This window comes from Lathamus discolor, chromosome W, assembly GCF_037157495.1.
Source record: "Lathamus discolor isolate bLatDis1 chromosome W, bLatDis1.hap1, whole genome shotgun sequence".
NCBI classification, from domain to species: Eukaryota; Metazoa; Chordata; class Aves; order Psittaciformes; family Psittacidae; genus Lathamus; species Lathamus discolor.
Window position 1 is genome coordinate 33,333,265 of NC_088908.1, and position 25,630 is coordinate 33,358,894.

Consider the following 25,630-nt stretch of genomic DNA (forward strand, 5'->3'; position numbering starts at 1 on the left):
AAATTACATGTTCACTTCTCTAGTTTCAAACTCTGAAGGAGTCATTCATAATACTAAAGTTTTAGAGCTGTAAAAACATATTTGTTTTCTTACAGGTTAGATGCTATAGCTAGAGATGCTGAGCTAGTTGATAAATCTGAGATGGACCTTAGACGTCTGGGAGAACTTTTACATAATGGATGCATTAAGGCTTTAAATGACAATTCCTTTGGACAAGAAAGAGCAGGTAAAGTGTGTTTGGGGGGGGGTGGAGGAGAGGAATAAAAAGTGTCAAGAGATCTGTCACTTTTAATAATAATTTAATTAACTTTAAATAATAATTTAATTATTAATTTTAATAATAATTTAATAATTGTAATAATAATTCTTGCACTCTGATTAGATCAAAACAATAGTGTTAGGGGGAAAGATTAACAAAGTGTTAACATGCTAGGTGATATAGAAAAAATTATTGTAGTAAACACTTTTTCGTTTTGTTTATTGTCCCCCTTTCCCTAAGTGAATCGTCACAGTAGAATGCAGCATGCTTTTGCTTTACTGTGAAATTTAAAATTAGTCTTCTATTATTATCTGAAAGACCTTGAGATTCTGGAGATTAATTAAAGCATTTGACTATGAAAAAGTCTTTTACTATAATTGAACATTTGCTGCTATAGCATCAATTTTTTTTTTTTTTTGTGCTTGTATATAATATACACATAGTGGCTAAATATTTTAATAATTTGGTCCTTTATTTTAAGTGGGTAGACTTGGGAAAGTTAAAGGCCCAACATTCCGAATATCAGGAGTGCAGGTGAACGCAAAGCTAGTCATCTCTCATGAAGAAGAATTGGCACCACTGCACAAATCCATTCCTTCAGATCCAGAAGAAAGAAAAAGGTATTGTGTGGCATGTTCCCCTCTCCCTTGCTAAGGCTGAGAAGATCGCTCATTTATTTTTCTAATTTATTTCTACTAGATATGTCATCCCATGCCACACTAAGGCAGCTCATTTTGATATAGATTGGTGTAAGGAAGATGATTCCAATCTGTTAATAGGTATCTATGAATATGGCTATGGCAGCTGGGAAATGATAAAAATGGACCCTGATCTCAGTTTGACACAGAAGGTATGTCATCTACAAAATTTCATCAAGGATTTTTTTTTTTTTTTTTTTTTTTTAATTTTTTTTTTAGGTAACAGTGCTAATAAGAACAATTACTGAAAGAGCTTATTTTATGATAACTGAAAATGCACAGAAGTTAGGTCAGTTGTACTCCTTTGTATCCTGGTAAATTATTAGATTTCAAGATTTTGTGTATTCAGTTGATGTATGCCTTCTTAGAACCTGTTATGTTTCTGTATTTCTGTTTATTTGGATCTCTGTCACTTGGGTTCTTTCTCTTCTATCTTTTGCTTCCCTAGTTTAAATGCTCTAGTTATGTTAATTTTATTCTCGATCTTTTTGAGGGGAGGTTGTTTTGGGGTTTTACTTTGGTTTTCCTGTCCCTGGTTTCTTTGCTTGAAACTCATTCGCAACATGAGAATAGCTATACTCATCAGATTACAATCAGCGCAATAGCTGCTTAGAAGTAGTGAGAAACGTATAGGGAAAGACTGGAGTGAAGCAAACTCAGTGACATTGCCAACAACCTGTAACTTTGGGATTTGAGGAGTCAGGGTTGTATACAAAGCTGTTTAATGATATCCTGCCCCTGCCTTCCATTTAGTTGCTTGTTTTATGAAACCACTAATTTATATTTTTGGCTTCTGAAATATCCTGTGGTAATGAGTTAATGCATTTAGAAGCACAAAGCAGAGCTAGGAGACCTGTGGATGACAGTAATACAGGAGCTCTGCATTTTTTAGATAAACTATGAGAGTGGAAACAAAAATCTGAGGCTAGTTTCTTGTAAGCTTTGTGAGACCATTTCCAAGACTACATGATTTGTGTGTTTGGGGAAAAAATAAAACATTTCATTCCTTGAAGCATGTTGGCATATTGGTCAGTTATAGTTGGATTGGGGGGGATTTTACCTTTTTTTTAATTCAGCTTTTCCTGTTCCCAGTGTTCAAGACTAGCAGCTTCCTAATTTGATAATGTGTACTTTTAGTTGATACTACCATTGCTTTTCTCAGATATTACCTGATGATCCAGATAAGAAACCCCAAGCCAAGCAGTTACAGACCCGTGCAGATTATCTCATTAAATTGCTGAATAAAGACCTTGCAAGAAAAGAAGCACAAAGACTTACTGGTGTAGTAAGTAAAGCTTGATATTCAGTACCGAGATAACATAATGTTTATGGGCATGTCAGCAGATACTTGTTTTATTCTTACTTCCACTCTTCTTCGCTTTGTGTAATTTTTCTCTGTATTGCTAATTATATTATATGAGGCTAACTCAAGGAGTGAATTGCAAGTTTAATATTGTTTTATTCTCTCTTATTTGTATATATTCTCTACTGTTGCATTAGGCTCAGTCTCCAGTCCTCAGAAAAGTTGTGGTCATTAGTGGCAATAAATAAAATTAATGCTTTCTTTAACATAAAAACCAAATCTTTTTCTGCAACTGTGGTTCAAAGACACTTATTGGTTGACATACTAAAGGTACTAATTTGCATTCAGGGCAATTTAAAGAGGAGGAAAACAAGAACTAAGAAGAACAGAGCAACAAAGGCTGCAAAAATTAAAGAAGAAATAAAAAGTGACTCCTCATCACCACCCTCAGAAAAATCTGATGAAGATAATGAGGTAAACGTCATTCATATGGTAAAGATTGCTATTCAGTTGCTTCTATTAGTAACACTCTTTCTGTTTGATCTTCTGTTTGACTTAATAAAATTGAAGCACTTGAATGGCATCCTCCTTCTGTGGTAGTTAATATTGCATCAATATAATCACATGGAAGATTATATCTATTTTAATTTAATAAGCTTGTAGTTCAGACATTATGATTAGTTTTCCAAATTATGATATCATAAAATAAAGTTGCCACCCAGTTACAAGTGACATCGTGCAATTTCAATATTTTTTAAAGACTTGATCATTGTATCTGCTAGAAATACAATTTTTAACGTAACATCTGAAAATAAAACTAACGTTTCTGACTAATCCATTATTACTACTGATAATGATTCTTCAGGTAGCAACTGAAGTTCAGGCTTAGGAAAAAAATCAAGCTTGGTTAGTAAGAACAGCGAGAATAAATGATGTTTTGAGACATGCTAGTAAATGCTTCTGTTTATCTCAGGGTTTTCATTATACTAATAGACCACTTAACTTTGTTATGTTTTTATGATGTATTCCTTTAGTCCTCTGTTTTTGTTGGGTCATTTATTTGAATTTATCACACAGCAGAAACCACTAGAGAGAAATAAAAAAAACAAAACACAACAATAAAAAAGCAACAAATGACATTTAGGGGCCATGATGCACCTAATATTCTGATTTTGAAGTAGCTAAAAGAACAGCAGATTCTTCAGAACACCTCTGGAGAAAAGAAAGTTGGAACTATGTTCCCTTTTCCTGTAGCTGTAAATGTTTAACTTGTGGTCAGTAAAAGGTTACTGGAACAAAGCTAACCAGAACACAGGTCTTTAATCATCACCATGCCCTGAAAAATCAGCTCATTCTTGTGATGCCTACTTCATTATTGCTTTTAGCTCTTTACAGCTTAACTACCTTTTACAGGGGCAGATTTCTTTGGGGATTTGAAAGTTAAATGGACTTAATTTCTCACACCCCACATTACCCCTGCCCAAGCAGTACTTGTTTTTTTCATATCAAGGAAATGAGTAGTCCTCATTTTGTTTCATAACTGCATCCAGCTCCATTTGATAGGTGTTAAACCAAAGTCTAAAGAAATCACACATAGATAAAAAGTACATTTTAATCTGATGGTTACAAAACTCGTATAGTTAGGAAATCAATTTGATGACATATATGCTTGTGTATTGCAGAATGAGATTGTTACAGTGAAGCATCCACATAAAAAAATAAAAGCAGAAGAAGAAAATGAAGAAAAGCCTGAGCCAGATATTGGTATAAAAAAGGAAGCTGAAGAAAAAAGAGAGACAAAGGAAAAAGAAAATAAGAGGGATTTGAAAAGGGAGAAAAAAGAAAAAGAGGATAAGAAAGAATTAAAAAATATTAAAGAAAAGAGAGAAAACAAATTAAAAGAATCCACACTGAAAGAAAAAGAAGCAAAGGAAGTAAAGGTAACTAGGTTTATTTTTCTTATATAGTACTAGAAAAGGCCAACAGGTTTCTGTGAATGATTTTGAGTAGAAAAGGTATTTCGAATCATTTACTTTACAGCTCTCATTTCATTGAAATCTTTTTCAGCATTTGAAGTTTTATTTTTGCCACTTGTAACTCTAAGGGCAGGCAACTGAAATAGGAAATTGCCCTTTTAAGATGCATAGCTTAGTGGGACTTGAGAGTACAAGGAGTGCAAGAAATTTTTCCATTCTCCTCTATCCCTAGGAGAGAGAAAAGTAAAGGTGCTGTCACTGAATGTCAGATTATTTTTTTTTGTTATTGAAGAGAATACAGAAATTACAGTGATTGCCTAATTGCAGTATAATTCCAGCCCCAAAATGAGGTTTGCTTATCAGATACATTTTCATATTTTGCTCTTAGGTAAATGAAATCAAATCTGAAAATAAAGAAAAAAATAAAAAAGTTTCATTGTTGGATATTCCAGTTCATATTACTGCAACTAGTGAACCAGTTCCTATATCTGAAGAATCTGAAGAACTGGATCAGAAGACATTCAGTGTGGTATGTCCCCTGTTGATAACTTTTTTTACACTTGATATTCTAAATGAACACAATTTCTGATGTTCTTGATTCTGCTATTAGGCTTTATAACACAGATGTCTCTTGCCAGTAAAAGATTAGATCTGTGAAGGTTTATCGACACTATGCTAAAGTCAGCAGCTCTATTTTATTGCATTCATGCAGTATAATGAAGAGTATTTGTCTAGTTGTCTGTGCACTGAATAGTTTTAAAATACAGACTGTGAAGATCCATCCTCAAGAATAATTCATGGATACTGCTTCTTAAAGGACAGAAGTGAATGAATTTTAAAGCAGTTGCTGTAGTGTCTGGCTGGGCCTTATCAAATACCTCCTTGGTCTTTGTAAGCCAATGAGAAATGAAGTTTCAAAGTTGCGCTTGAAGTATTACAGACTTGTTGCATTAGAGAGAGGAAGGAACAAATCTGTTCTGGAAGGTATATTCTTCATTATGCCATAGTCAAATGTAAACTAATGAGCATGTTTACCTTTTTAAATGGAAATTACTGCTGTGGGTTGTTGAGGCTGACTCATTTAACTTCTTGTCTAACTTGTGACAGGCAAAACTACGCATTTCATCTTTTTACCTTACCACTGTGACTGAATGTGATGAGTTGAGAGTTTATGGGTGAGAATTAATGGAGAGGCTAATATGGGAGACACTGTTGTGGGTGCTTACTATAGGCCACCTGATCAGGAGGAGGAAGTTGATGAGGCCTTCTATGGGCAGCTGGAAATAGCCTCACAGTTCAAGGCACTGGTTCTCCTGGGGGACTTGAACCACCCAGTTAGTTCTTGGAGGGGCAACATGGCCCAGCACACGCAGTCCAGGGAGTTCTTGCATATCATGGAAGATAACTTTTTGTTACAAGTGGTAGAGGAGCCAAGGAGGAAAGGTGTGTTGCTGGACCTTGTACTAACAAATCAAGAGGGAATGGGTTGAAAACGGAAAGTTTGGGGGCAGCCTTGGCTGTAGCGATTATGGGATGGTGGATCCTGTGTGGGGGAAGCAAAACAGTAAGCAGAATTCGAACCTTAAACTTCCCGAGAGCGAACATCAGTTTCTTCGAAGACCTACTTAGAGGAATCCCATGGGATAGGGCTCTAGAAGAGAAGGGAGTCCAAGAGAGCTGGTTGATATTTAAACACCACTTCCTCTAAGCTCAAGACCAGTGTATACCCATGATGAAGAAATCAAACAAAGGGGGCAGGAGGCCTGCATGGATGAACAGGGAGCTCCTAGTTAATCTCAAACAGAAGAAAGAAATTCATGAGAAGTGGAAAAAGGGACAGGCCATGTGAGAGGACTATAGGAATGTCATCAGGGTATGCAGGGATATGACAAGGAAGGCTAAGGCCCACTTAGAATTGAGCCTGGCAAAAGACATCAAGGACAACAAGAAGGGCTTCTACAAGTATATCAGCAGCAAAAGGAAGATGAGGGAAAATGTGGGGCCGCTGCTAAATCAGATAGGTGTCCTGGTAACAGAAGACACAGAAAAGGCTGCCTTACTGAATGCCGCCTTTGCTTCGGTCTTTACTGCTGAGGATGCCTCTCAGGAGTCCCAGAAATAGTAGCTCGAGAGAGGACGCCTTTAACACCGGAGCGGGGGAGAGATCAGCGTCCAGGAGCCTCAACTCACAGCAGCCAGAGCTACCGAGGGAGCTTCAAGTCCTCGACAGGACCTGCCCAGGAGCCGGCAGCTCCACCGACGCAAGCCGCTGACTCACAGGGGGCGGAGCCAGGAGCAGCAGCACCAACCCTGAGTGGTTAAAAACCTGCCCCAGGGAGCGCAAGCGACCAGGAGCACGGCAAACAGAGTGGGACAAGGCAGTTTGCACGGCAGTTCGCGCAGGCAGGCGAGCGGGATGGTGAGCACCCGTCATATGGCCAGGGCCCGCTCTGGGAGCTCTGCTCTGGCTGCCCCAGCGGTGGCCAGCGTAGGCACCCAGACAGAGCAGATGACAGGGGAGGCTGCAGTGCAGAGCTCGGAGTGTAGAGGGTGCCTGCACTGGTCTTGTGAGGGGAAGGTGCACGACGGGCAGGGCTGTGCTCGGTGCTCCCTGATGGAGGCCCTCCTGCAGCAGGTGACTGAGCTGTGGAATGCTATTAGCGGGCTTCAAAATGTCAGGGTAGCTGAGAGGAAGCAGGGCTGCTTGCTCCAGCCCCATACTATGCAGGGACCTCAAGCTTCCCCTCGAGCTCATGAAGGAAAGAAGGAGGCCACCAACCCGGGAGACTAACGAGGAAACGCACTTGCACCACAAACAGCCGGAATATGCACGGGTAAAGATCTCTACTGGCGCTACAAAGAAAAAGCGGCGGGTCGTAGTAATAGGGGACTCTACTTTGAAAGGGACGGAAGCACTCGTCTGTCGGCCTGACCCCGTCTCGAGGGAGGTGTGCTGCCTACCAGGGGCACGGATCAGGGATGTTACAGAGAGGCTGCCTGCTCTAGTAAGTTCCACAGACTATTACCCGCTCCTGGTGATCCATGTGGGTGCTAGGGATATAGGTAGTAGTAGACTGGGGACCATAAAGAAAGACTACAGAGCCCTGGGAGAGGTGGTTAGGGGCTCCGGTGCTCAGATAGTCTTTTCGTCAGTTCTCCAGGACACAGGGGAGGACCAAGAAAAAGCTAGGAGGATTGGCCAGGTTAATAAATGGTTGAAAGGGTGGTGTCATAGTCAGGGGTTTGGGTGTCTTGAACATAGGACTGAAGTTAGTAGGCCAGGTCTACTGGGGGCTGGTGGAGCTGCTCTGGTAAAGAAGGGGAAGAACAGTTTTGGTAGGAGGCTTGCCAGACTGGTCAAGGAGGCTTTAAACTAGATGTGTTGGGGGAGGGGGGCATCATTCCATCCCAACACACCCAGACAGTTGCCAGCACCTATAATAAATGCTCGGAACAATGTAGATATATTCCAGCTGCTCCAGCCAACAAGCCAGCTTCAATTGGAGCTCGTCTCAGATGCCTCTATACAAACGCCCGTAGCATGGGGAACAAGCAAGAGGAATTAGAGATGTGTGCACATCTAAGGGGGTATGATATAATAGGCATCACAGAAACATGGTGGGATGGCTCCTATGACTGGAGTGTTGGAATGGAAGGTTACAGGCTCTTTAGAAAGGACAGGCCTGGCAGGCGGGGAGGGGGAGTTGCCCTTTATGTTAGGGATAGGCTGGAGAGTATGGAACTCTGTCTGGGGACAGGTGAGCAGTTTACAGAGAGTTTGTGGGTCAGGGTTAAAGGGAAAACAGCCGTGGGAGACATTATTGTGGGAATCTGTTAAAGGCCGCCTGATCAAGGAGAACCTGTGGATGAAGCACTCTACAGACAGATAGGAAAAGCCTCACGCTCGCAGGCCCCTGTTCTCATGAGGGATTTCAACCACCCTGACATCTGTTGGAATGATGGCACTGCACGGCACAAGCAATCCAGGAGGTTCCTCGATTGTATGGAAGACAACTTCCTTCTGCAAGTAATAGAGGAGCCGACAAGGAGAGGTGCCATGCTTGACCTTGTGCTCACCAACAGGGAAGGGCTTGTTGAGAGTGTGGTACTCCAGGGCAGCCTTGGATGCAACGATCACGACATGGTCGAATTTGAGATCCCCAGGAGAGTGAGAAGAGCGTGTAGCAAGCTCACTGCCCTGGACTTCAAAAGAGCAGACTTTGGCCTCTTCAGGAGCCTGTTTAGTAAGGTTCCATGGGATATAGCCCTGGAGGGCAGGGGGGCCCAAGACTGTTGGTTGATATTCAAGGATCACCTGCTACAAGCTCAGGAGTGCTGCATCCCAACTAGAAGGAAGTGCAGCAGGAGGACCAGGAGACCTCCTTGGATGGATAAGAAGCTGCTGAGGAAAATTCAAAGGAAAAAAGAGGCTTATAAAAAATGGAAGCAAGGACAGGCGGCCTGGATAGAGTACAGGGATGTTGTCCGGGAAGCTAGGGACCAGGTTAGGAAGGCTAAGGCCCAGTTAGAATTAAACCTAGCCAGGGATGTTAAGGAAATAGGAAGGGATTCTGCAGCTATGTAGCAAACAAAAAGCAGTCTAGGGACAAAATAGGCCCCCTGAGGAAGCTTTTTGGAGAACTGGCTACACAGGATTTGGAGAAGGCTGAGGTTCTGAATGACTTCTTCGCCTCGGTCTTCACTGGCAAATGCTCTGAGCACACCACCCAAGTCTTGGAAGGCAGACACAGGGACTATGAGAATTATGACCTTGGGCCCACCGTAGGAGAGGATCTGGTTCGAGACCATCTTCAAAATCTGAACACGCACAAGTCCGTGGGACCTGATGGAATCCATCCGCGGGTCCTGAAGGAGCTGGCGAATGAAGTTGCTAAGCCACTGGCCATCGTATTTGAAAAATCATGGCAGTCAGGTGAAGGTCCCGACGACTGGAAAAAGGGAAATATAACCCCCATTTTCAAGAAGGGGAAAATGGAAGACCCGGGGAATTACAGACCAGTCAATCTCACCTCTGTGCCTGGTAAAATCTTGGAGCACATTCTCCTGGATGGCATGCTAAGGCACATGAAAAACAACAAGGTGCTTGGTGACAGCCAGCATGGCTTCACTAAGGGGAAATCCTCCCTGACCAATTTGGTGGCCTTCTATGATGGGGCTACAGAACTGATGGACAGGGGTAGAGCAGCTGACGTCATCTACCTGGACTTGTGTAAAGCATTCAACACTGTCTAATTGAGAGACATCAATTTGATAGATGGACCACTCTGTGGATAAAGAACTGGCTGGACATCCAGTTTTTAGGAAGAAAATGGCAAGATGGACATCGTGAGATCCCAGTACCTGTGATCAACAAAATAACAGCAATGTCTCCACCAACTAATATGAAAGAAACACAAGCTTTCTTAGGTGTTGTGGGGTTCTGGATAATGCACATCCCAAATTACACTCTGATTGTAAGCCCTCTCTATAATGTGACAGAAGAAGAACAATTTCAAATGGGGCCCTGAGCAACAACAAGCCTTTGAAAAAATGAAATGAGAGATAGTTCATGCAGTAGCCCTTGGAAAATTCCTGACAGTGCAAGATGTGAAAAATATGCTCTACACCGCAGCTGGGGAGAATGGTCCTATCTGGAGCTTCTGGCAGAAAGCGACTAGGTCAACCACTCGGATTTTAGAGCTGGACATATAGAGGATGGCCTGCTATATTCCAACTGAAAAAGATATATTGGCAGAATATGAAGGGGTTTGAGAAGCTTTGGAAGTGACTGGCATGGAAGCATAGCTCCTATGGACTGGTCAGAAGGCAAAGCTTTAGGAATATTACCAGAGGAGGAGGTGACACTTGCTGAGGTGGCCTCACTGTACAACAAACTGCCATGAAGTTAGAAGCAATGTGCCTTGTTTACTGATGGGTCCTGCCATATTGAAGGAAAATATCAGAGACAGAATGTGGCTGTATGGAGGCCCCTATGACAAGCTGCAGAAACTGCTGAAGGAGAGGGTGAACTGAGTCAGTTTGCAGAGCTAAAAGCCATCCAGCTGGCCTTGGACAATGCTGAATGAGAAAAATGGACAGTACTTTATACCAGCTCATGGATGGTGGCAAATGCCCTGTGGAGGTGGTTGCAGCAATGCAAGCAGAGGAAAGGGCAATGTAGAGGTAAACCCATCTGGGCCACTGCACCGTGGCAAGATATTGCTGCTCGGGTGCAGAACTTGGTGGTGAAGGTATGCCATGTAGATGTACCAAAGAGCTGGGACACTGAGTAACATCAGAACAACCAACAGCTAGATCAGACTGCTAAGATTGAAGTGGCTCAGATGGATTTAAGTTGGCAACATAAGGGTGAAATATTTTTAGCCCTGTGGGCCCATGACACCTCAGGCCATCAAGGCAGAGATGCAACATATAGATGGTCTTGTGATAAAGGGCTGGACTTAACAGTGGACACTATTGGCCAGGTTATTCACGAATGTGAAATGTGCTGCAATTAAGCAAGCCAAGCAGTTAAAGCCTCTTTGGTATGGAGGATCTCAAAACAAGAAAGACTTAGGGTACAGTATTTATATTTATTCATACATCCACTAGATGCGGTTCTGTGATTAGAATAGATTTCAGAAAAGCTATTGAAGTCTGTCTTCTAAGCAGCTTTTGGGAAATACTGCTATTTCAAGAATCAGTAAATTTCTATCATAGGCAAATATAAAACAAAGTGGTATATCATTTGACATCTCTTATCTAAAAAGAAAAAAAAGAAAAAATCATATTTAAGAATATAAATTAGTTGATTGCAATAATGTATTCTTCATTCTTCATATTTTTTATTTGCAATTGTTTAGTTATTTATCAGCATTGGTAACTAAGAATAACTTACTAGTCAGATGCAAACCTATGTAAAATGTTCAGGGGAAGTATTTGACAAAAAAGAATTATGAATTTGATTGCTCAATATTTTTAGGAACCTATGTTAAAAAATAAATAAGTCCAAAACAAACCCACTGAAAGAAATTATTGCAAAAAACTAATTTCTGCAACCAGCAATTTAAAAACCAAATTCTTCCTTGCATGTTATAACATATAATTTTGTTTAGATATGTATATGATTGTGGTGGTTTAAGCCCACCTGGTAACTCAGAACCACGAAGCCGCTCGCTCACTCCCTGCCTTCTTCCCTCCCCCCCTCCCGGAGGGATGGGGAGGAGAATTGAAAGAATGTAAATCCCACAGGTTGAGATAAGAACACTCCAGTAACTGAGGTACCATACGAAACCACTATTACCACCACCAATAATAATAATGATACGGGAAATAACAAAGGGAGAGAATACAATTGCTCACCACCTGCCGACCAACATCCAGCCTGACCCTAGCAGTGATCTAGGCCCTCTGGGAAAATCCCCCCAGTTTATATACTGGGCATGACATGCTGTGGTATGGAATACCCCTTTGGCTAGTTTGGATCAGGTGTCCCGTCTCTGCTTCCTCCTGGCTTCCCGTGCCCCTCCTCACTGGCAAAGCATGAGAGACTGAAAAGTCCTCGATTGGGGTGAGCATTACTTAGCAACAGCTAAAAAAATCGGTGTGTTATCAGCGTTGTTCTTAGGCTGAAGTCAAAAACACAGTAAAGAAAAAGGGGCACAAGAAGCCAGAAGGAAGAAGAGACAGGACACCTGACCCAAACTAGCCAAAAGGGTATTCCATATCCCAGCATGTCATGCCCAGTATATAAAATGGGGGGAGTTACCTGGAAGGCACAGATTGCTGCTCGAGTCGGGCTGGGTATCAGTCGGCAGGTAGTGAGCAATTGTATTCTCTCCCCTTGTTATTTCCCTTATCATTACTAGTATTGGTGGTAGCAGTAGTAGTTTTGCATTATACCTTAGTTGCTGGCCTGTTCTTATCTCAACCCGTGGGATTTACATACTTTTGATTCCTCTCCCCATCCCTCTGGGAGTGGGGGGAGGAAGAAGGGGGGGGGAGTGAGTGAGTGGCTGTGTGGTTCTGACTTACAGGCTGGGCTTAAACCACAACATATGAGGATGCATAAAAAGTTTGTTAATGTAAGTAAACTCGCATTGTTTTAACTCATTCAATATATTCACAGTCAGTAAGGAAGACAAAGTAATTAACACATTTAATTATGTGCTTTCCTTCTCAAGAATAGGCAGCTACGATAAAGAGAGTACCATGTTTTATCACCTCATGGCATATATGACAGGTGTGCGTGTATGGCACTCAGTAGACTTCTCCAGACTCCTGTCAAAAAATAGTTTTAGTTTTATAAACACACTAATTTGTCTGGTGGTAATTACAACTGTTTTAGCAGTGCAATACTTTTTTTGAGGTTTCTATCCAAATGGAAACCCAAATATCTAACAGATTACATATTAAATGTAAGTAACTCTTTGCAAATGTAGTGCTGGAAGAAAATTATGGGAAGAGAAAAAAAAACCAGAAGCATAAAAAAAAAAAAAAAAATTAGATAAGAACAAAACCGTCATCCACTTTTAAAATCTGAATTAAATTTTCACACATTTTTACAACCTAATAGTATATCTTTTTTCAGAGCTAGCTAAGAATTATAGATAATAAACACACACAAAGAGTTGTGGTCAGTGGTTCAATGTCCAATTGGAGACCAGTAATGAGTGGTGTCCATCAGGGATCGGTGTTGGGACCGATCGTGTTCAATATCTTTGTCAGCAGCATGGGGAGTGGGATTGAGTGAACCCTCAGCAAGTTTGATGATGACACTAAGTTATGTGGTTCGGTTGATACGCTGGAAGGAGGGGATGGCACCCAGAGGGATCTTGACAAACATGAGAGGTGGGCCAATGCCAACCTCATGAAGTTCAACCAAGCCAAGTTGAACTTGTTGGCTGGACAAGTTGAACAAGTTGGCTGGAGCAATCCCAGGCACAGCTACAGGTTGGGCAGAGAAGAGATTCAGAGCAGCCCTGCGGAGAAGGACTTGGGGGTGTTGGTCAATGAGAAAATGAACATGAGCCAGGAGTGTGCGCTCGCAGCCCAGAAAGCCAACCGTATCCTGGGCTGCATCAAAAGGAGCGTGACCAGCAGTTAGAAGGAGGTGATCCTGCCCCTCTACTCTGCTCTCGTGAGGCCTCACTTGGAGTACTGTGTACAGTTCTGGTGTCCTCAACATAAAAAGGACATGGAGCTTTTGGAACAAGTCCAGAGGAGGGCCACGAGGATGATCAGGGGACTGGAGCACCTCCCGTATGAAGACAGGCTGAGAAAGTTGCGGTTGTTCAGCCTGGAGAAGAGAAGGTTGCATGGAGACATCATAGCAACCTTCCAGTATCTGAAGGGAGTTATAGGGATGCTGGGGTGGGACTCTTCATTAGGGACTGTAGTGATAGGACCAGGAGTATCATGTTCAAACCTAAACAGGTTAAGTTCTGGTTAGATCTTTACTGTGAGGGTGGTGAGGCACTTGGAATGGGTTGCCCAAGGAAGTTGTGAATGATCCATCCCTGGCAGTGTTAAAGGCCGGGTTGGACAGAGCCTTGGGTGACATGGTTTAGTGTTTAATTATTAAACTGTTCTTATCTCAGTCTGCAGGTTTTAAATTCTTTCAGTTCTCCTCCCCATCCTGCAAAGGGAGGGGGGAAGTGGCAGGGGGTGAGTGAGCAGCTGCACAGTACTCAGTTGCCAGCTTCATTTAAACCACAACAATCTACTTAAAATATATTTAATATTCTCATACTTAATACTTACACTGAGTTTGTATCACTTTCAATATCCTAAAAAGTGAAATAAGTCTTGTCCTACATACTTATGTTGAAAATTGAAGCCATGATTGTAAAACCTAGTTATAGTAATTCCTTTCCCTGAGAAAATCTTTTATATTAAAGTAGTGCTTTCTTAAATCTTTAATAGTTGTTACATACAATCTAATGTTTTCATATAGGAGTAAGTTTTCAACTGGATTTAAATTACTACTTTTTCTAACTGTAACCTTGTAGTGCAACTAAAAGAGCTGTTAGCAAAGACTTGTTTTGCATTTGGCTTACAACAGTACTGTCTTTGCCTATATAGATAACATGGTAAGGGTGGGTCATGTTTTACATCTTTTATTATCATTTATTTTCCTTTGAATTAATGTATTCCTTTCTTATATTTTATAGTGCAAAGAAAGAATGAGGCCTGTCAAAGCAGCATTGAAGCAACTGGATAGACCAGAGAAAGGCCTTTCTGAAAGGGAACAGCTTGAGCATACTAGACAGTGCCTAATAAAAATTGGGGACCACATTACTGAATGTCTAAAGGAGTACACAAATCCTGAACAAATTAAACAATGGAGGAAGTAAGTTATTCTGTATTATTTTTCTTGAAAAAGGAAAATCCATAATAGCTTCTATTAACCAGAATATTTTTTTAATTATTTCTCTTGTTTCTTCTTCTCCCTTTCTTGTATTTTTCTGTTGTATTAAATAAGGACTTAAAAGATGGCTCTAGCTTTTAATGGATTCACTTTTTCTTACTTGCATAGCAATGTGTTTTGTCCAGTAGGTGGAGTCATCTTCTTAAAACCAAAAGCAAACAGAAAATAACTGTATTTAGAGTATATTTAATGTTTTGTGGAAAAGAGTTTTTATCATTAAAGTATCTGGCTTTTTCAACTTTGAAGTTTGTTTTGTTTGGGGTTTTTTATTTATTCATGCTAAAAATATGCCATTATAAATTTGTGTGTTGAAGCTTGAATGATTTTGAGGTGCAGAATCTTTTATTATTTTTAAAAATATACTCTAAAATGCAATCAGATAATAACTATGTCTTTATAAAAAAACATTTAGCATACCATACACAGAGATATATTATTTTAAAATGAAAGAAGAGTTTTAAGTGTTCTTGTGCATTTGTGAGGTGATAACATCAGAAAGAAACAGGGAAAATGATGGTTTATAAACTTGTTATATTTTGTTGGTATGTTCTTAATTCAGTTTCAGTTAGTTTTATGATAATGTGCACTTTAATCCTTTATGGGTACAAATCTACCCTGCACTTCCATATATGACAGTCAAATGTTTAATTTCCTTGCAGACTGATTTTAACATAGAATATTTCTGCTGTTTGTACTTGCTTCAAAATATTAGGGTGGACTGAAATAAAAAAACAATATCCATTTCATAAAGATACCTTGATAAATGTATTTTTTTCATGTGGAAATCCATAGTAGAGCAGCTATAATATTAACTCATAATAATGCTACAGTACCATACATATATTATTAAAATATATATTTCATCTTTCTAATAAGGCATAGAATTTAGTAAAGGTTTTCATTCTATATTTCTTATGCATATGTCATTGGCACACCATTGGCTGGTTGCGTCTGATTTTGCAAGCCTCTAGGCCAAAGCTATAATGTTTTGTCCTGAGTTAAGCAGTAGCAGTCATTTTTTCTCCTTCTTAGTAACTAGTGCAGAGCTGTGTTTTTGACTTTTCGGCCTGGGAACAGCGCTGATAACACCGACGTTTTTTGTTACTGCTCAAATATTTAGTCTGACCAAGGACTTAGTGAGTCTCATGTTCTGCCAGGGAGGAGGGGAAGCCGAGGAAGCAGAAACAGGACACCTGACCCAAACTAACCAAAGAGGTACTCCATACCACAGCACGTCATGCCCAGGATGTAACTGAGAGTTACCCAAAAGGGCTGGTTCCCTGCTCCTCTGGGAGCGGGGAGGGGAGGGGGGCTGGGTGGGTGGGGAGAAAGGGGGGGAGTGAGCGAGAGGGCTGCGTGGGTTACTGACTGCACTTAAACCAGGAGGTTCCTCGATTGCGTGGAAGACAACTTCCTTCTGCAAGTAACAGAGGAGCCGACAAGGAGAGGTGCCATGCTTGACCTTGTGCTCACCAACAGGGAAGGGCTTGTTGAGAATGTGGTACTCCAGGGCAGCCTTGGATGCAGCGATCACGAGATGGTCGAATTTGAGATCCCCAGGAGAGTGAGAAGAGCGTGTAGCAAGCTCACTGCCCTGGACTTCAAAAGAGCAGACTTTGGCCTCTTCAGGAGCCTGTTTAGTAAGGTTCCATGGGATATAGCCCTGGAGGGCAGGGGGGCCCAAGACTGTTGGTTGATATTCAAGGATCACCTGCTACAAGCTCAGGAGTGCTGCATCCCAACTAGAAGGAAGTGTGGCAGAAGGGCCAGGAGACCTCCTTGAATGGATAAGGAGCTGCTGAGGAAAATTCAAAGGAAAAAAGAGGCTTATAAAAAATGGAAGCAAGGACAGGCGGCCTGGGTAGAGTACAGGGATGTTGTCCGGGAAGCTAGGGACCAGGTTAGGAAGGCTAAGGCCCAGTTAGAATTAAACCTAGCCAGGGATGTTAAGGATAATAGGAAGGGATTCTACAGGTACGTAGCAAACAAAAAACAGACTAGGGACAAAATAGGCCCCCTGAGGAAGCTTTTGGGAGAAAGGCTGAGGTTCTGAATGGCTTCTTCGCCTCGGTCTTCACTGGCAAAGGCTCTGACTGCACCACCCAGTTCTTAGAAGGTAGATGCAGGGACTGTGAGAATGAAGACCTTGGGCCCACTGTAGGAGAGGATCTGGTTCGAGACCATCTTCAAAATCTGAACACGCACAAGTCCGTGGGACCTGATGGAATCCATCCGCGGGTCCTGAAGGAGCTGGCGAATGAAGTTGCTAAGCCACTGGCCATCGTATTTGAAAAATCATGGCAGTCAGGTGAAGGTCCCGACGACTGGAAAAAGGGAAATATAACCCCCATTTTCAAGAAGGGGAAAATGGAAGACCCGGGGAATTACAGACCAGTCAGTCTCACCTCTGTGCCTGGTAAAATCTTGGAGCACATTCTCCTGGATGGCATGCTAAGGCACATGAAAAACAACAAGGTGCTTGGTGACAGCCAGCATGGCTTCACTAAGGGGAAATCCTGCCTGACCAATTTGGTGGCCTTCTATGATGGGGCTACAGAATTGATGGATAAGGGTAAAGCAGTTGATGTCATCTACCTGGACTTGTGCAAAGCGTTTGACACTGTCCCACACGACATCCTTCTCTCTAAATTGGAGAGATATCAATTTGATGGATGGACCACTCGGTGGATAAAGAACTGGCTGGATGGCCGCACACAAAGAGTTGTGGTCAATGGCTCGATGTCCAGCTGGAGACCGGTAACGAGTGGTGTCCCTCAGGGATCGGTGTTGGGACCGGTCTTGTTTAACATCTTCGTCGCTGACATGGACAGTGGGATTGAGTGCGCCCTCAGCAAGTTTGCCGATGACACCAAGCTGTGTGGTCCAGTTGATATGCAGGAGGGAAGGGATGCCATCCAGAGGGACCTTGACACGCTTGTGAGTTTGGCTGATACCAACCTTATGAAGTTCAACCTTGACAAGTGCAAGGTCCTACACCTGGGCTGGAGCAATCCCAGGCACAGCTACAGGTTGGGCAGAGAAGAGATTCAGAGCAGCCCTGCGGAGAAGGACTTGGGGGTGTTGGTCAATGAGAAAATGAACATGAGCCAGGAGTTTGCGCTCGCAGCCCAGAAAGCCAACCGTATCCTGGGCTGCATCAAAAGGAGCGTGACCAACAGCTCGAAGGAGGTGACCCTGCCCCTCTACTCTGCACTTGTGAGACCTCACCTGGAGTATTGTATGCAGTTCTGGTGTCGTCAACATAAAAAGGACATGGAACTGTTGGAACAAGTCCAGAGGAGGGCCACGAGGATGATCAGGGGACTGGAGCACCTCCCATATGAAGACAGGCTGAGGAAGTTGGGGCTGTTCAGCCTGGAGAAGAGAAGGCTGTGTGGGGACCTAATAGCAGCCTTCCAGTACCTGAAGGGGGCCTATAGGGATGCTGGGGAGGGACTCTTCGTCAGGGACTGTAGTGACAGGACAAGGGGTAACGGGTTCAAACTTAAACAGGGGAAGTTTAAATTGGATATAAGGAGGAAATTCTTTCCTGTTAGGGTGGTGAGACACTGGAATCGGTTGCCCAGGGAGGTTGTGAGTGCTCCATCCCTGGCGGTGTTCAAGACCAGGTTGGATGAAGCCTTGTGTGGGATGGTTTAGTGTGAGGTGTCCCTTCCCATGGCAGGGGGGTTGGAACTAGATGATCTTGAGGTCCTTTCCAACCCTAACTATTCTATGAGTCTATGAGTCTATGATTCTATGATTCTTTTTGGTGCCCAACCTGGGGTGATAATGGTTGAGATAATGACAGATCTGACCAGAGTGTGTCTAATCTAAGTATTTGTGATAAGCATTCATTGTTTTGTGTGAGGTGTCCCTGCCCATGGCAGGGGGTTTGGAACTAGATGATCTTGAGGTCCTTTCCAACCCTAACTATTCTATGATTCTATGATTCATTGTTTTGGATTAATAGTCACTGGTCACAATGCTGATTTATTGGCTTTCAAAGTTGTTGTTCCTGATCTCACAGTTTCAGTATGTTGTACCTTACTTAAAGCCGGTATTTGCTGTGTTAGTGTTTATCAGGTGGGGGGCTTGGGCTAAGGTTCTTGTCTCATTGTACTTTATGGTAATGACTTGTAATACAATAGAATCATTGATCATGAAACTGATCTTTCTTATGTTCCCAGTGTGGTCACCACCTTTGTACTTTAGGAGGTATATAATACAAGTGCTTAGCAATTACACATCTTTTTTCTCCTTCTCGGGTGGTCAACCTGTGAAGGAGACATTCTCTTACCCTCCCAGCCGCACCTCCCCCCCACCCCCCCCCAAACCGTTTGAGAGTTTTGAAGGTTTTGAATGGCCTTTAAATACCCTTGAGACCTATTTCCCAATTGTGATGGGGATCACCATGTTGGCACGCATACAGAGTGCGTTTTGCCCACGACCATTTCATCTGATCTCGAGAGTTAAGCAGAGTCGGGTTTTGGCCTTGTCTGGGGTTAGACAACGATATAGGAGGACCAAGAGATTTTCCCCAAGGCTGGACAGCCATGAGCAGCAGGATGTGTGGGATAGTATGGGCAATTATCTATACCAGTGGGCCCCTCCAGTACTTTGTAATTTCACCACCGAACAAGTGCAAAATCCAGAAAAGTTAGTAGAACACTTAAATGAGGTGTGTTGTCATTCTGGCCATACCAGAGAGGAACAAATCATGGCAACGTGCTGGGGCTTGGCCTATGCTTACAGGGCCTTGTTCAACACTATCCAGCACCTACCAAAGGAAAAAAATGTCCCTGGATCTGAGGGCAAAGCAACAGACGGTGCAGCTACTCCAGCTCCAAGCACAGCAGCCATGCCACCCCCAGCGACAAGTATAGTAACTAATCGAACCACAGTGATAATGGAACCACAGTGATAATCACTGCAGCTGAACCAGAGGACCAATTCATACCAATATTGGTTGCCCCGTACACAAGGGGAAAAGCAAAAAGAGGCAAGAAAGATGAAGCAAGGTGAAGAAAATATGTACTCACCACCCGGGCCAGAATCGGATCAGGAGTCATCATCAAATGGCGAAGAAGAAGAGGTGACTTCTCGACCTCGGACCTCAACCGAGCCACAGAATTTTACCCGTCAACCAGGGGAGCACATCATCACCTGGTTGCTCTGATGCTGGGACAATGGGGCCAATGGTCATGACCTAGAACGTAGGGAAGCCAAGCAGCTGGGATCACTTGCTAGAGAAGGGGGAATTGACAAAGCATTTGCAAGAGAGAAAAAGTCCCTCAGCCTTTGGAGGCGGCTCTTGGCAGCTGTGAAAGAAAAGTTTCCATACAAGGACGATGTTATGAGTCGTTTGGCCAAGTGGACTACTTTAGACAAAGGCATTCAGTCACTGAGGTATTCGGCCATCGTAGAGATGATCTATCACATCAAACCGAATAATGGAGATATACCCATAGATCCAGATGAAGTCAAATGTACACGGAATGCACATTCATCTTATGCCCATTCATTGGCAACAGTAACCTGGAATGACATAGTACCACTAACAGTGGATGAGACGATTCATAAACTCCGAGAGTTCAAAGACAATCTCACCCCTTCCATCATCTCAGCTGTGGACAAACTGCCCCAGGACCTCAAACAATTGAGAGATGATTTATCTGATCTATCCAGCTCCCCACGTGTACCAACAAATGTCTCAGCTATTAACAAAAGTCGTCCTACTATTCGAGAGAGAAGATACAGAAGGTATACACCACAGGCCACCCTATGGTATTACTTGCGGGATCACAGAGAAGACATGAGGAAGTAGGATGGAAAACCTACTTCAGCTTTGGAGGAACGGGTGCTAGAATTGAAGAGGAGAAGAAAGGTCAAGGCTGATCATCCCATGAAAGCTGCGGCTTCAGTTTCTGGTGAGCAGGTTCCCAGATGGAGTGGAAGAGCTCATTTTAATCTAGCTCCTGTGATAAAGAAGAATAATCCTTTCTACAAGACTTAAGTGTCCAACATTGTGATGACTATTAGAGGGGCCCTGCCTCCAGCCAGGTGGAGGTAGGGGACAATCGGATTTACTGGACTGTGTGGATCAGATGGCCTGGCACATCAGTCCCACAGAAGTATAAGGCTCTAGTAGATACCGGTGCACAGTGTACCCTGATGCCATCAAGATGTCAAGGGGTGGAACCCATCTATGTTTCTGGAGTGACAGGAGGATCCCAAGAGTTGACTGTACTGGAGTCTGAAATCAGCCTGACTGGGAGGAAATGGCAAAAGCACCCCATTGTGACTGGTCCAGAGGCTCCATGCATCCTCAGCATAGACTACCTCAGGAGAGGGTACTTCAAAGACCCAAAAGGGTATCGATGGGCTTTTGGTATTGCTGCTTTGGAGACTGAGGAAATTGAGCAGCTGTCCACCTTGCCTGGTCTCTCAGAGGATCCTTCTGTTGTGGGATTGCTGAAGGTCAAAGAACAGCAAGTGCCAATCGTGACTACAACAGTTCACTAGAGGCAATATCGCACCAACCGAGACAACCTGATTCCCATCCATAAGCTGATCCATAGACAGGGGAGTCAAGGAGTGATCAGTAGGACTCACTCACCCTTTAGCAGCCTCATATGGCCAGTGCAAAAGTCTATCGGAGAGTGAAGACTAACAGTAGACTATCGTGGCCTGAATGAAGTCACACTGCCATTGAGTGCTGCCGTACCGGACATTCTAGAACTTCAGTATGAACTGGAGTCAAAGGCAGCCAAGTGATGTGCCACGACTGATATTGCCAATGCATTTTTCTCAATTCCTTTGGCAGCAGAGTGCAGGCCACAGTTTGCTGGAGGGGTGTCCAGTTTGCTTGGAACCGCCTGCCCCAGGGGTGGAAACAGCCCTTCATTCTGCCATGAACTGATCCAGACTGTACTGGAACAGGGGCAAGCTCCAGAACACCTGCAATACATTGATGACATTAGCGTGTGGGGCGATACAGCGGAAGAAGTCTTTGAGAAAGGGAGGAAAATAATCCAAATCCTGCTGAAAGCCAGATTTGCCATAAAATGGAATAAGGTCAAGGAACCTGTACAAGAGATTCAATTTTTGGGAATAAAATGGCAAGATGGACATCACCAGATCCCCACAGATGTGATCAACAAGATTACAGCAATGTCTCCACCAACTAATAAGAAAGAAACACAAGCTTTCTTGGGTGCTGTGGGGTTCTGGAGACTTCACATCCCAAATTACAGTTTGATTGTAAGCCCTCTCTACCATGTGACCCAGAAGAAAAATGTTTTTAAATGGTCCCTGAGCAACAACAAGCCTTTCAGCAAATTAAGCGAGAGATAGTTCATGCAGTAGCCCTTGGACCCGTCCGGACCAGGCCAGATGTAAAAAATGTCCTGTACACCACAGCTGGGGAAAATGGTCCTACCTGGAGCCTCTGGCAGAAAGCTCCAGGGGAGACTCGAGGTTGTCCCCTCGGCTTTTGGAGTCAGGGATACAGAGGATCTGAGGCCAGCTATACTCCAACTGAAAAAATAGATCCTGGCAACCTATGAAGATGTTTGAGCTGCTTTGGAAGTGATTGACACTGAAGCACATCTCCTCCTGGCACCCCGGTTGCCCGTGCTGGGCTGGATGTTCAAAGGCAGGGTCTCCGCTACACATCACGCAACCGATGCTACAAGGAGTAAGTGGGCTGCACTAGTTACACAACAAGCTCAAACAGGAAATCCCAGTCGTTCAGGAATTCTAGAGGCCATCATGGACTGTCCATATGGCAAAGATTTTGGAGTGTCACCAGAGTAGGAGGTGATGCTTGTTTTAGAGGCCCCACCATATAATGAACTGTCAGAAAGTGAAAAGCAATATGCCTTGTTTCCTGATGAGTCCTGCCATATTATAGAATCATAGAATAGTTAGGGTTGGAAAGGACCTCAAGATCATCAAGTTCCACCCCCCCTGCCATAGGCAGGGACACCTCACACTAAACCCTGCCACCCAAGGCTTCATCCAACCTGGCCTTGAACACTGCTAGGGATGGAGCACTCACAACCTCCCTGGGCAACCGATTCCAGTGCCTCACCACCCTAACAGGAAAGAATTTCCTCCTTATATCCAATCTAAACTTCCCCTGTTTAAGTTTTAACCCATTACCCCTTGTCCTGTCACTACAGTCCCTAATGAAGAGTCCCTCCCCAGCATCCCTATAGGCCCCCTTCAGGTACTGGAAGGCTGCTATGAGGTCTCCACGCAGCCTTCTCTTCTCCAGGCTGAACAGCCCCAACTTCCTCAGCCTGTCTTCATATGGGAGGTGCTCCAGTCCCCTGATCATCCTCGTGGCCCTCCTCTGGACTTGTTCCAGCAGTTCCATGTCCTTTTTATGTTGAGGACACCAGAACTGCACACAATACTCCAGGTGAGGTCTCACAAGAGCAGAGTAGAGGGGCAGGATTACCTCTTTCGAGCTGTTGGTCACGCTCCTTTTGATGCAGCCCATGATACGGTTGGCTTTCTGGGCTGCGAGCGCACACTGCTGGCTCATGTTCATTTTCTCGTCGACCAGCACCCCCAAGTCCTTCTCTGCAGGGCCTCTCTGAATCTCTTCTTTGCCCAGTCTGTAGCTGTGCCTGGGATTGCTCTGACCCAGGTGTAGGAAAGCATCTAAGATGGAAGGCAGCTGTATGGAGTCCTCAATAGCAAGTTGCAGAAACTGCTGAAACTGCTTAAGGAGAGGGTGAATCAAGTTAGTTTACAGAGGTGAAAGCCGTCCAGCTGGCCTTGGACATTGCTGAAAGAGAAAAGTGGCCAGTACTTTTTCTCTGTACTGACTCATAGGTGGTGACAAATGCCCTGTGGGCGTAGTTGCAGCAATGGAAGCAGGGCAACTGGCATTGCAGAGGTAAACCCATTTGGGCTGCTGCACTGTGGCAAGATATCGCTGCCTGGGTACAGAACCTACTAAGATTGAAGTGGCTCAGATGGACTTAGATTGCCAACATAAGGGTGAATTATTTTTGGCCTGGGGGGTCCATGACACTTCAGGCCATCAGGGCAGAGATGGGCCAGTGACCGAGGGGTGGACTTTACAATGGACACTATTTCCCAAGTTATTCAAGAGTGTGAAACATGTGCTGCAATTAAATAAGCCAAACAGTGTCCTGTCTCTGCTTCCTCCCGGCTTCCCCTCCTCCCTGGCAGATCATGAGGCTTAGAAAGTCCTTGGTCAGACTAAAACATTAGTGTTATCAGCTCTGTTCCCAGGCCAAAAGTCAAAACACAGTGCTGCACTAGCTACTAAGAAGGAGAAAAATGACTGCTACTGCTGAACCCAGGACAGTATCCACCCCTTATTCCATACCTTTCACGTCATGCTCAGATCCCACATTTTCAATATACCATCGCTCTTATCTCAGTGCACTCTTATCTTAGTGCATGGACCAGTCCCTATAAAGCTGCTTAGTCCATCTGGTCCATGATGTCAAGCTCCTTCTCTTTTAACAGTCTCTCAGAGCAGGAGAGCCTGTGTGCAGTGTTCACTAACCTAATCAATAGTGTCCATTGCTAAGTCCACCCCTCAGTCATGAGTCCATCTCTATGTTGCATCTATGCCCTGATGGCCTGAAGTGTCGTGGGCCCACCAGGCTCAAAATAATTCACTGTCCCCTTCAGCAGTTTCTGCAGCTTGTAGCTGGGGACTCCATACAGCTGCCTTCCACCTCCGATGCTTCCAAAGCACTGGAGGGGCCCAGTGGACTAGATACTTGCCCATACTGTCCCACACACCCTGCCACTCATGACTGTCCAGCCTTGGGGAAAATCTCCTGCTCCTCCTGTATCATCGTCTAACCCTAGACAAGACCCAAACCCTACTCTGCTTAACTTTTGAGATCAGACGAAATGGTCGTGGATAGAACACACTCTGTGTGTGTGCCAACATGCTGATCCCCATCACAATCAGCAGGCAGGTCCCAAGGGTACTCAAAGGCCATTCAAAACCTTCAGAACTCTAAGATGATGCTGCTGTACTTGTCCCTGGGGCTGGTGTAGCTGCTGTGCTTGCCGGCTCTCCCACCACCAGCTTCTCTTTTCCTGAGTGCAGATCTTCCTCCTCTGCCTTGCTGGGAAATGCTGCGTAGACTCTTGCATCTTCCTGGGGCTCGGCGGGCGGCTTCCGGGGGATGCTCTCGGCCACCGTGGGGCTGGGCTCCTCGGTCGCCTCCTCCCGCTGCTCAGCAGCCTCCTCCTTCCTGGCCTCCGGCCCTGCTCCCGCCACTGACTGGTCCCTGGGGCTGCTCTCCCGGGCCTTTTCGGCCGCCGCCAGCTCCCAGGGCCGCTCCCTTTCAGCTCTCTGCAGCCTCACAAAGACGGAGGCGAGGACAAGGGCCAGGACGGTGAAGAGCAGTGGGAGGGCCAGGTACAAGTCTACTGACACGTCCATCCCACCCTGCTGCCGGAGCCCATCCGTGTTACAAGTCTTTGCCATAAAGTACAATGAAACAAGAACCTTAGCCCAAGCCCCACACTTGATAAACACTAACACAGCAAATACCGGCTCTAAGTAATGTACAGCATTCTGAAACTGTGAGATCAAGAGAAACAACTTTGAGAGCCAATAAACTCTTTGTCAGGGACTGTAGTGACAGGACAAGGGGTAGCGGGTTAAAACTTAAACAGGGGAAGTTTAGATTGGAGATAAGGAGGAAATTCTTTCCTGTTAGGGTGGTGAGGCACTGGAATCAGTTGCCCTGGGAGGTTGTGAGCGCTCTAGCCCTGGCGGTGTTCAAGTCCAGGTTGGATGAAGCCTTGGGTGGCATGGTTTAGTGTGAGGTGTCCCTGCCTATGGCAGGGGGGTTGGAACTAGATGATCTTGAGGTCCTTTCCAACCCTAACTATTCTATGATTCTATTGTGGCAAGTGACTATTAATCCGATCAGATCTGTCGTTATCTCAACC

General features: G+C 44.1%; 1 protein-coding gene across 6 annotated transcripts in view; it reads left to right on the forward strand.

Moving 5' to 3' along the window:
• The window catches only part of LOC136004477 (chromodomain-helicase-DNA-binding protein 1-like), a 119,467-nt gene that overhangs the window by 89,301 nt on the left and 4,536 nt on the right, over positions 1-25,630 (forward strand). For all 6 annotated transcript variants that reach the window (XM_065660988.1, XM_065660989.1, XM_065660987.1 and 3 more), the window contains 8 exons: positions 96-226; positions 741-879; positions 959-1,109; positions 2,120-2,242; positions 2,609-2,734; positions 3,943-4,200; positions 4,625-4,765; positions 14,409-14,587. In XM_065660988.1, coding sequence (XP_065517060.1) covers positions 96-226; positions 741-879; positions 959-1,109; positions 2,120-2,242; positions 2,609-2,734; positions 3,943-4,200; positions 4,625-4,765; positions 14,409-14,587 — 1,248 coding nt within the window. The remainder of the gene's footprint in view (positions 1-95; positions 227-740; positions 880-958; positions 1,110-2,119; positions 2,243-2,608; positions 2,735-3,942; positions 4,201-4,624; positions 4,766-14,408; positions 14,588-25,630) is intronic.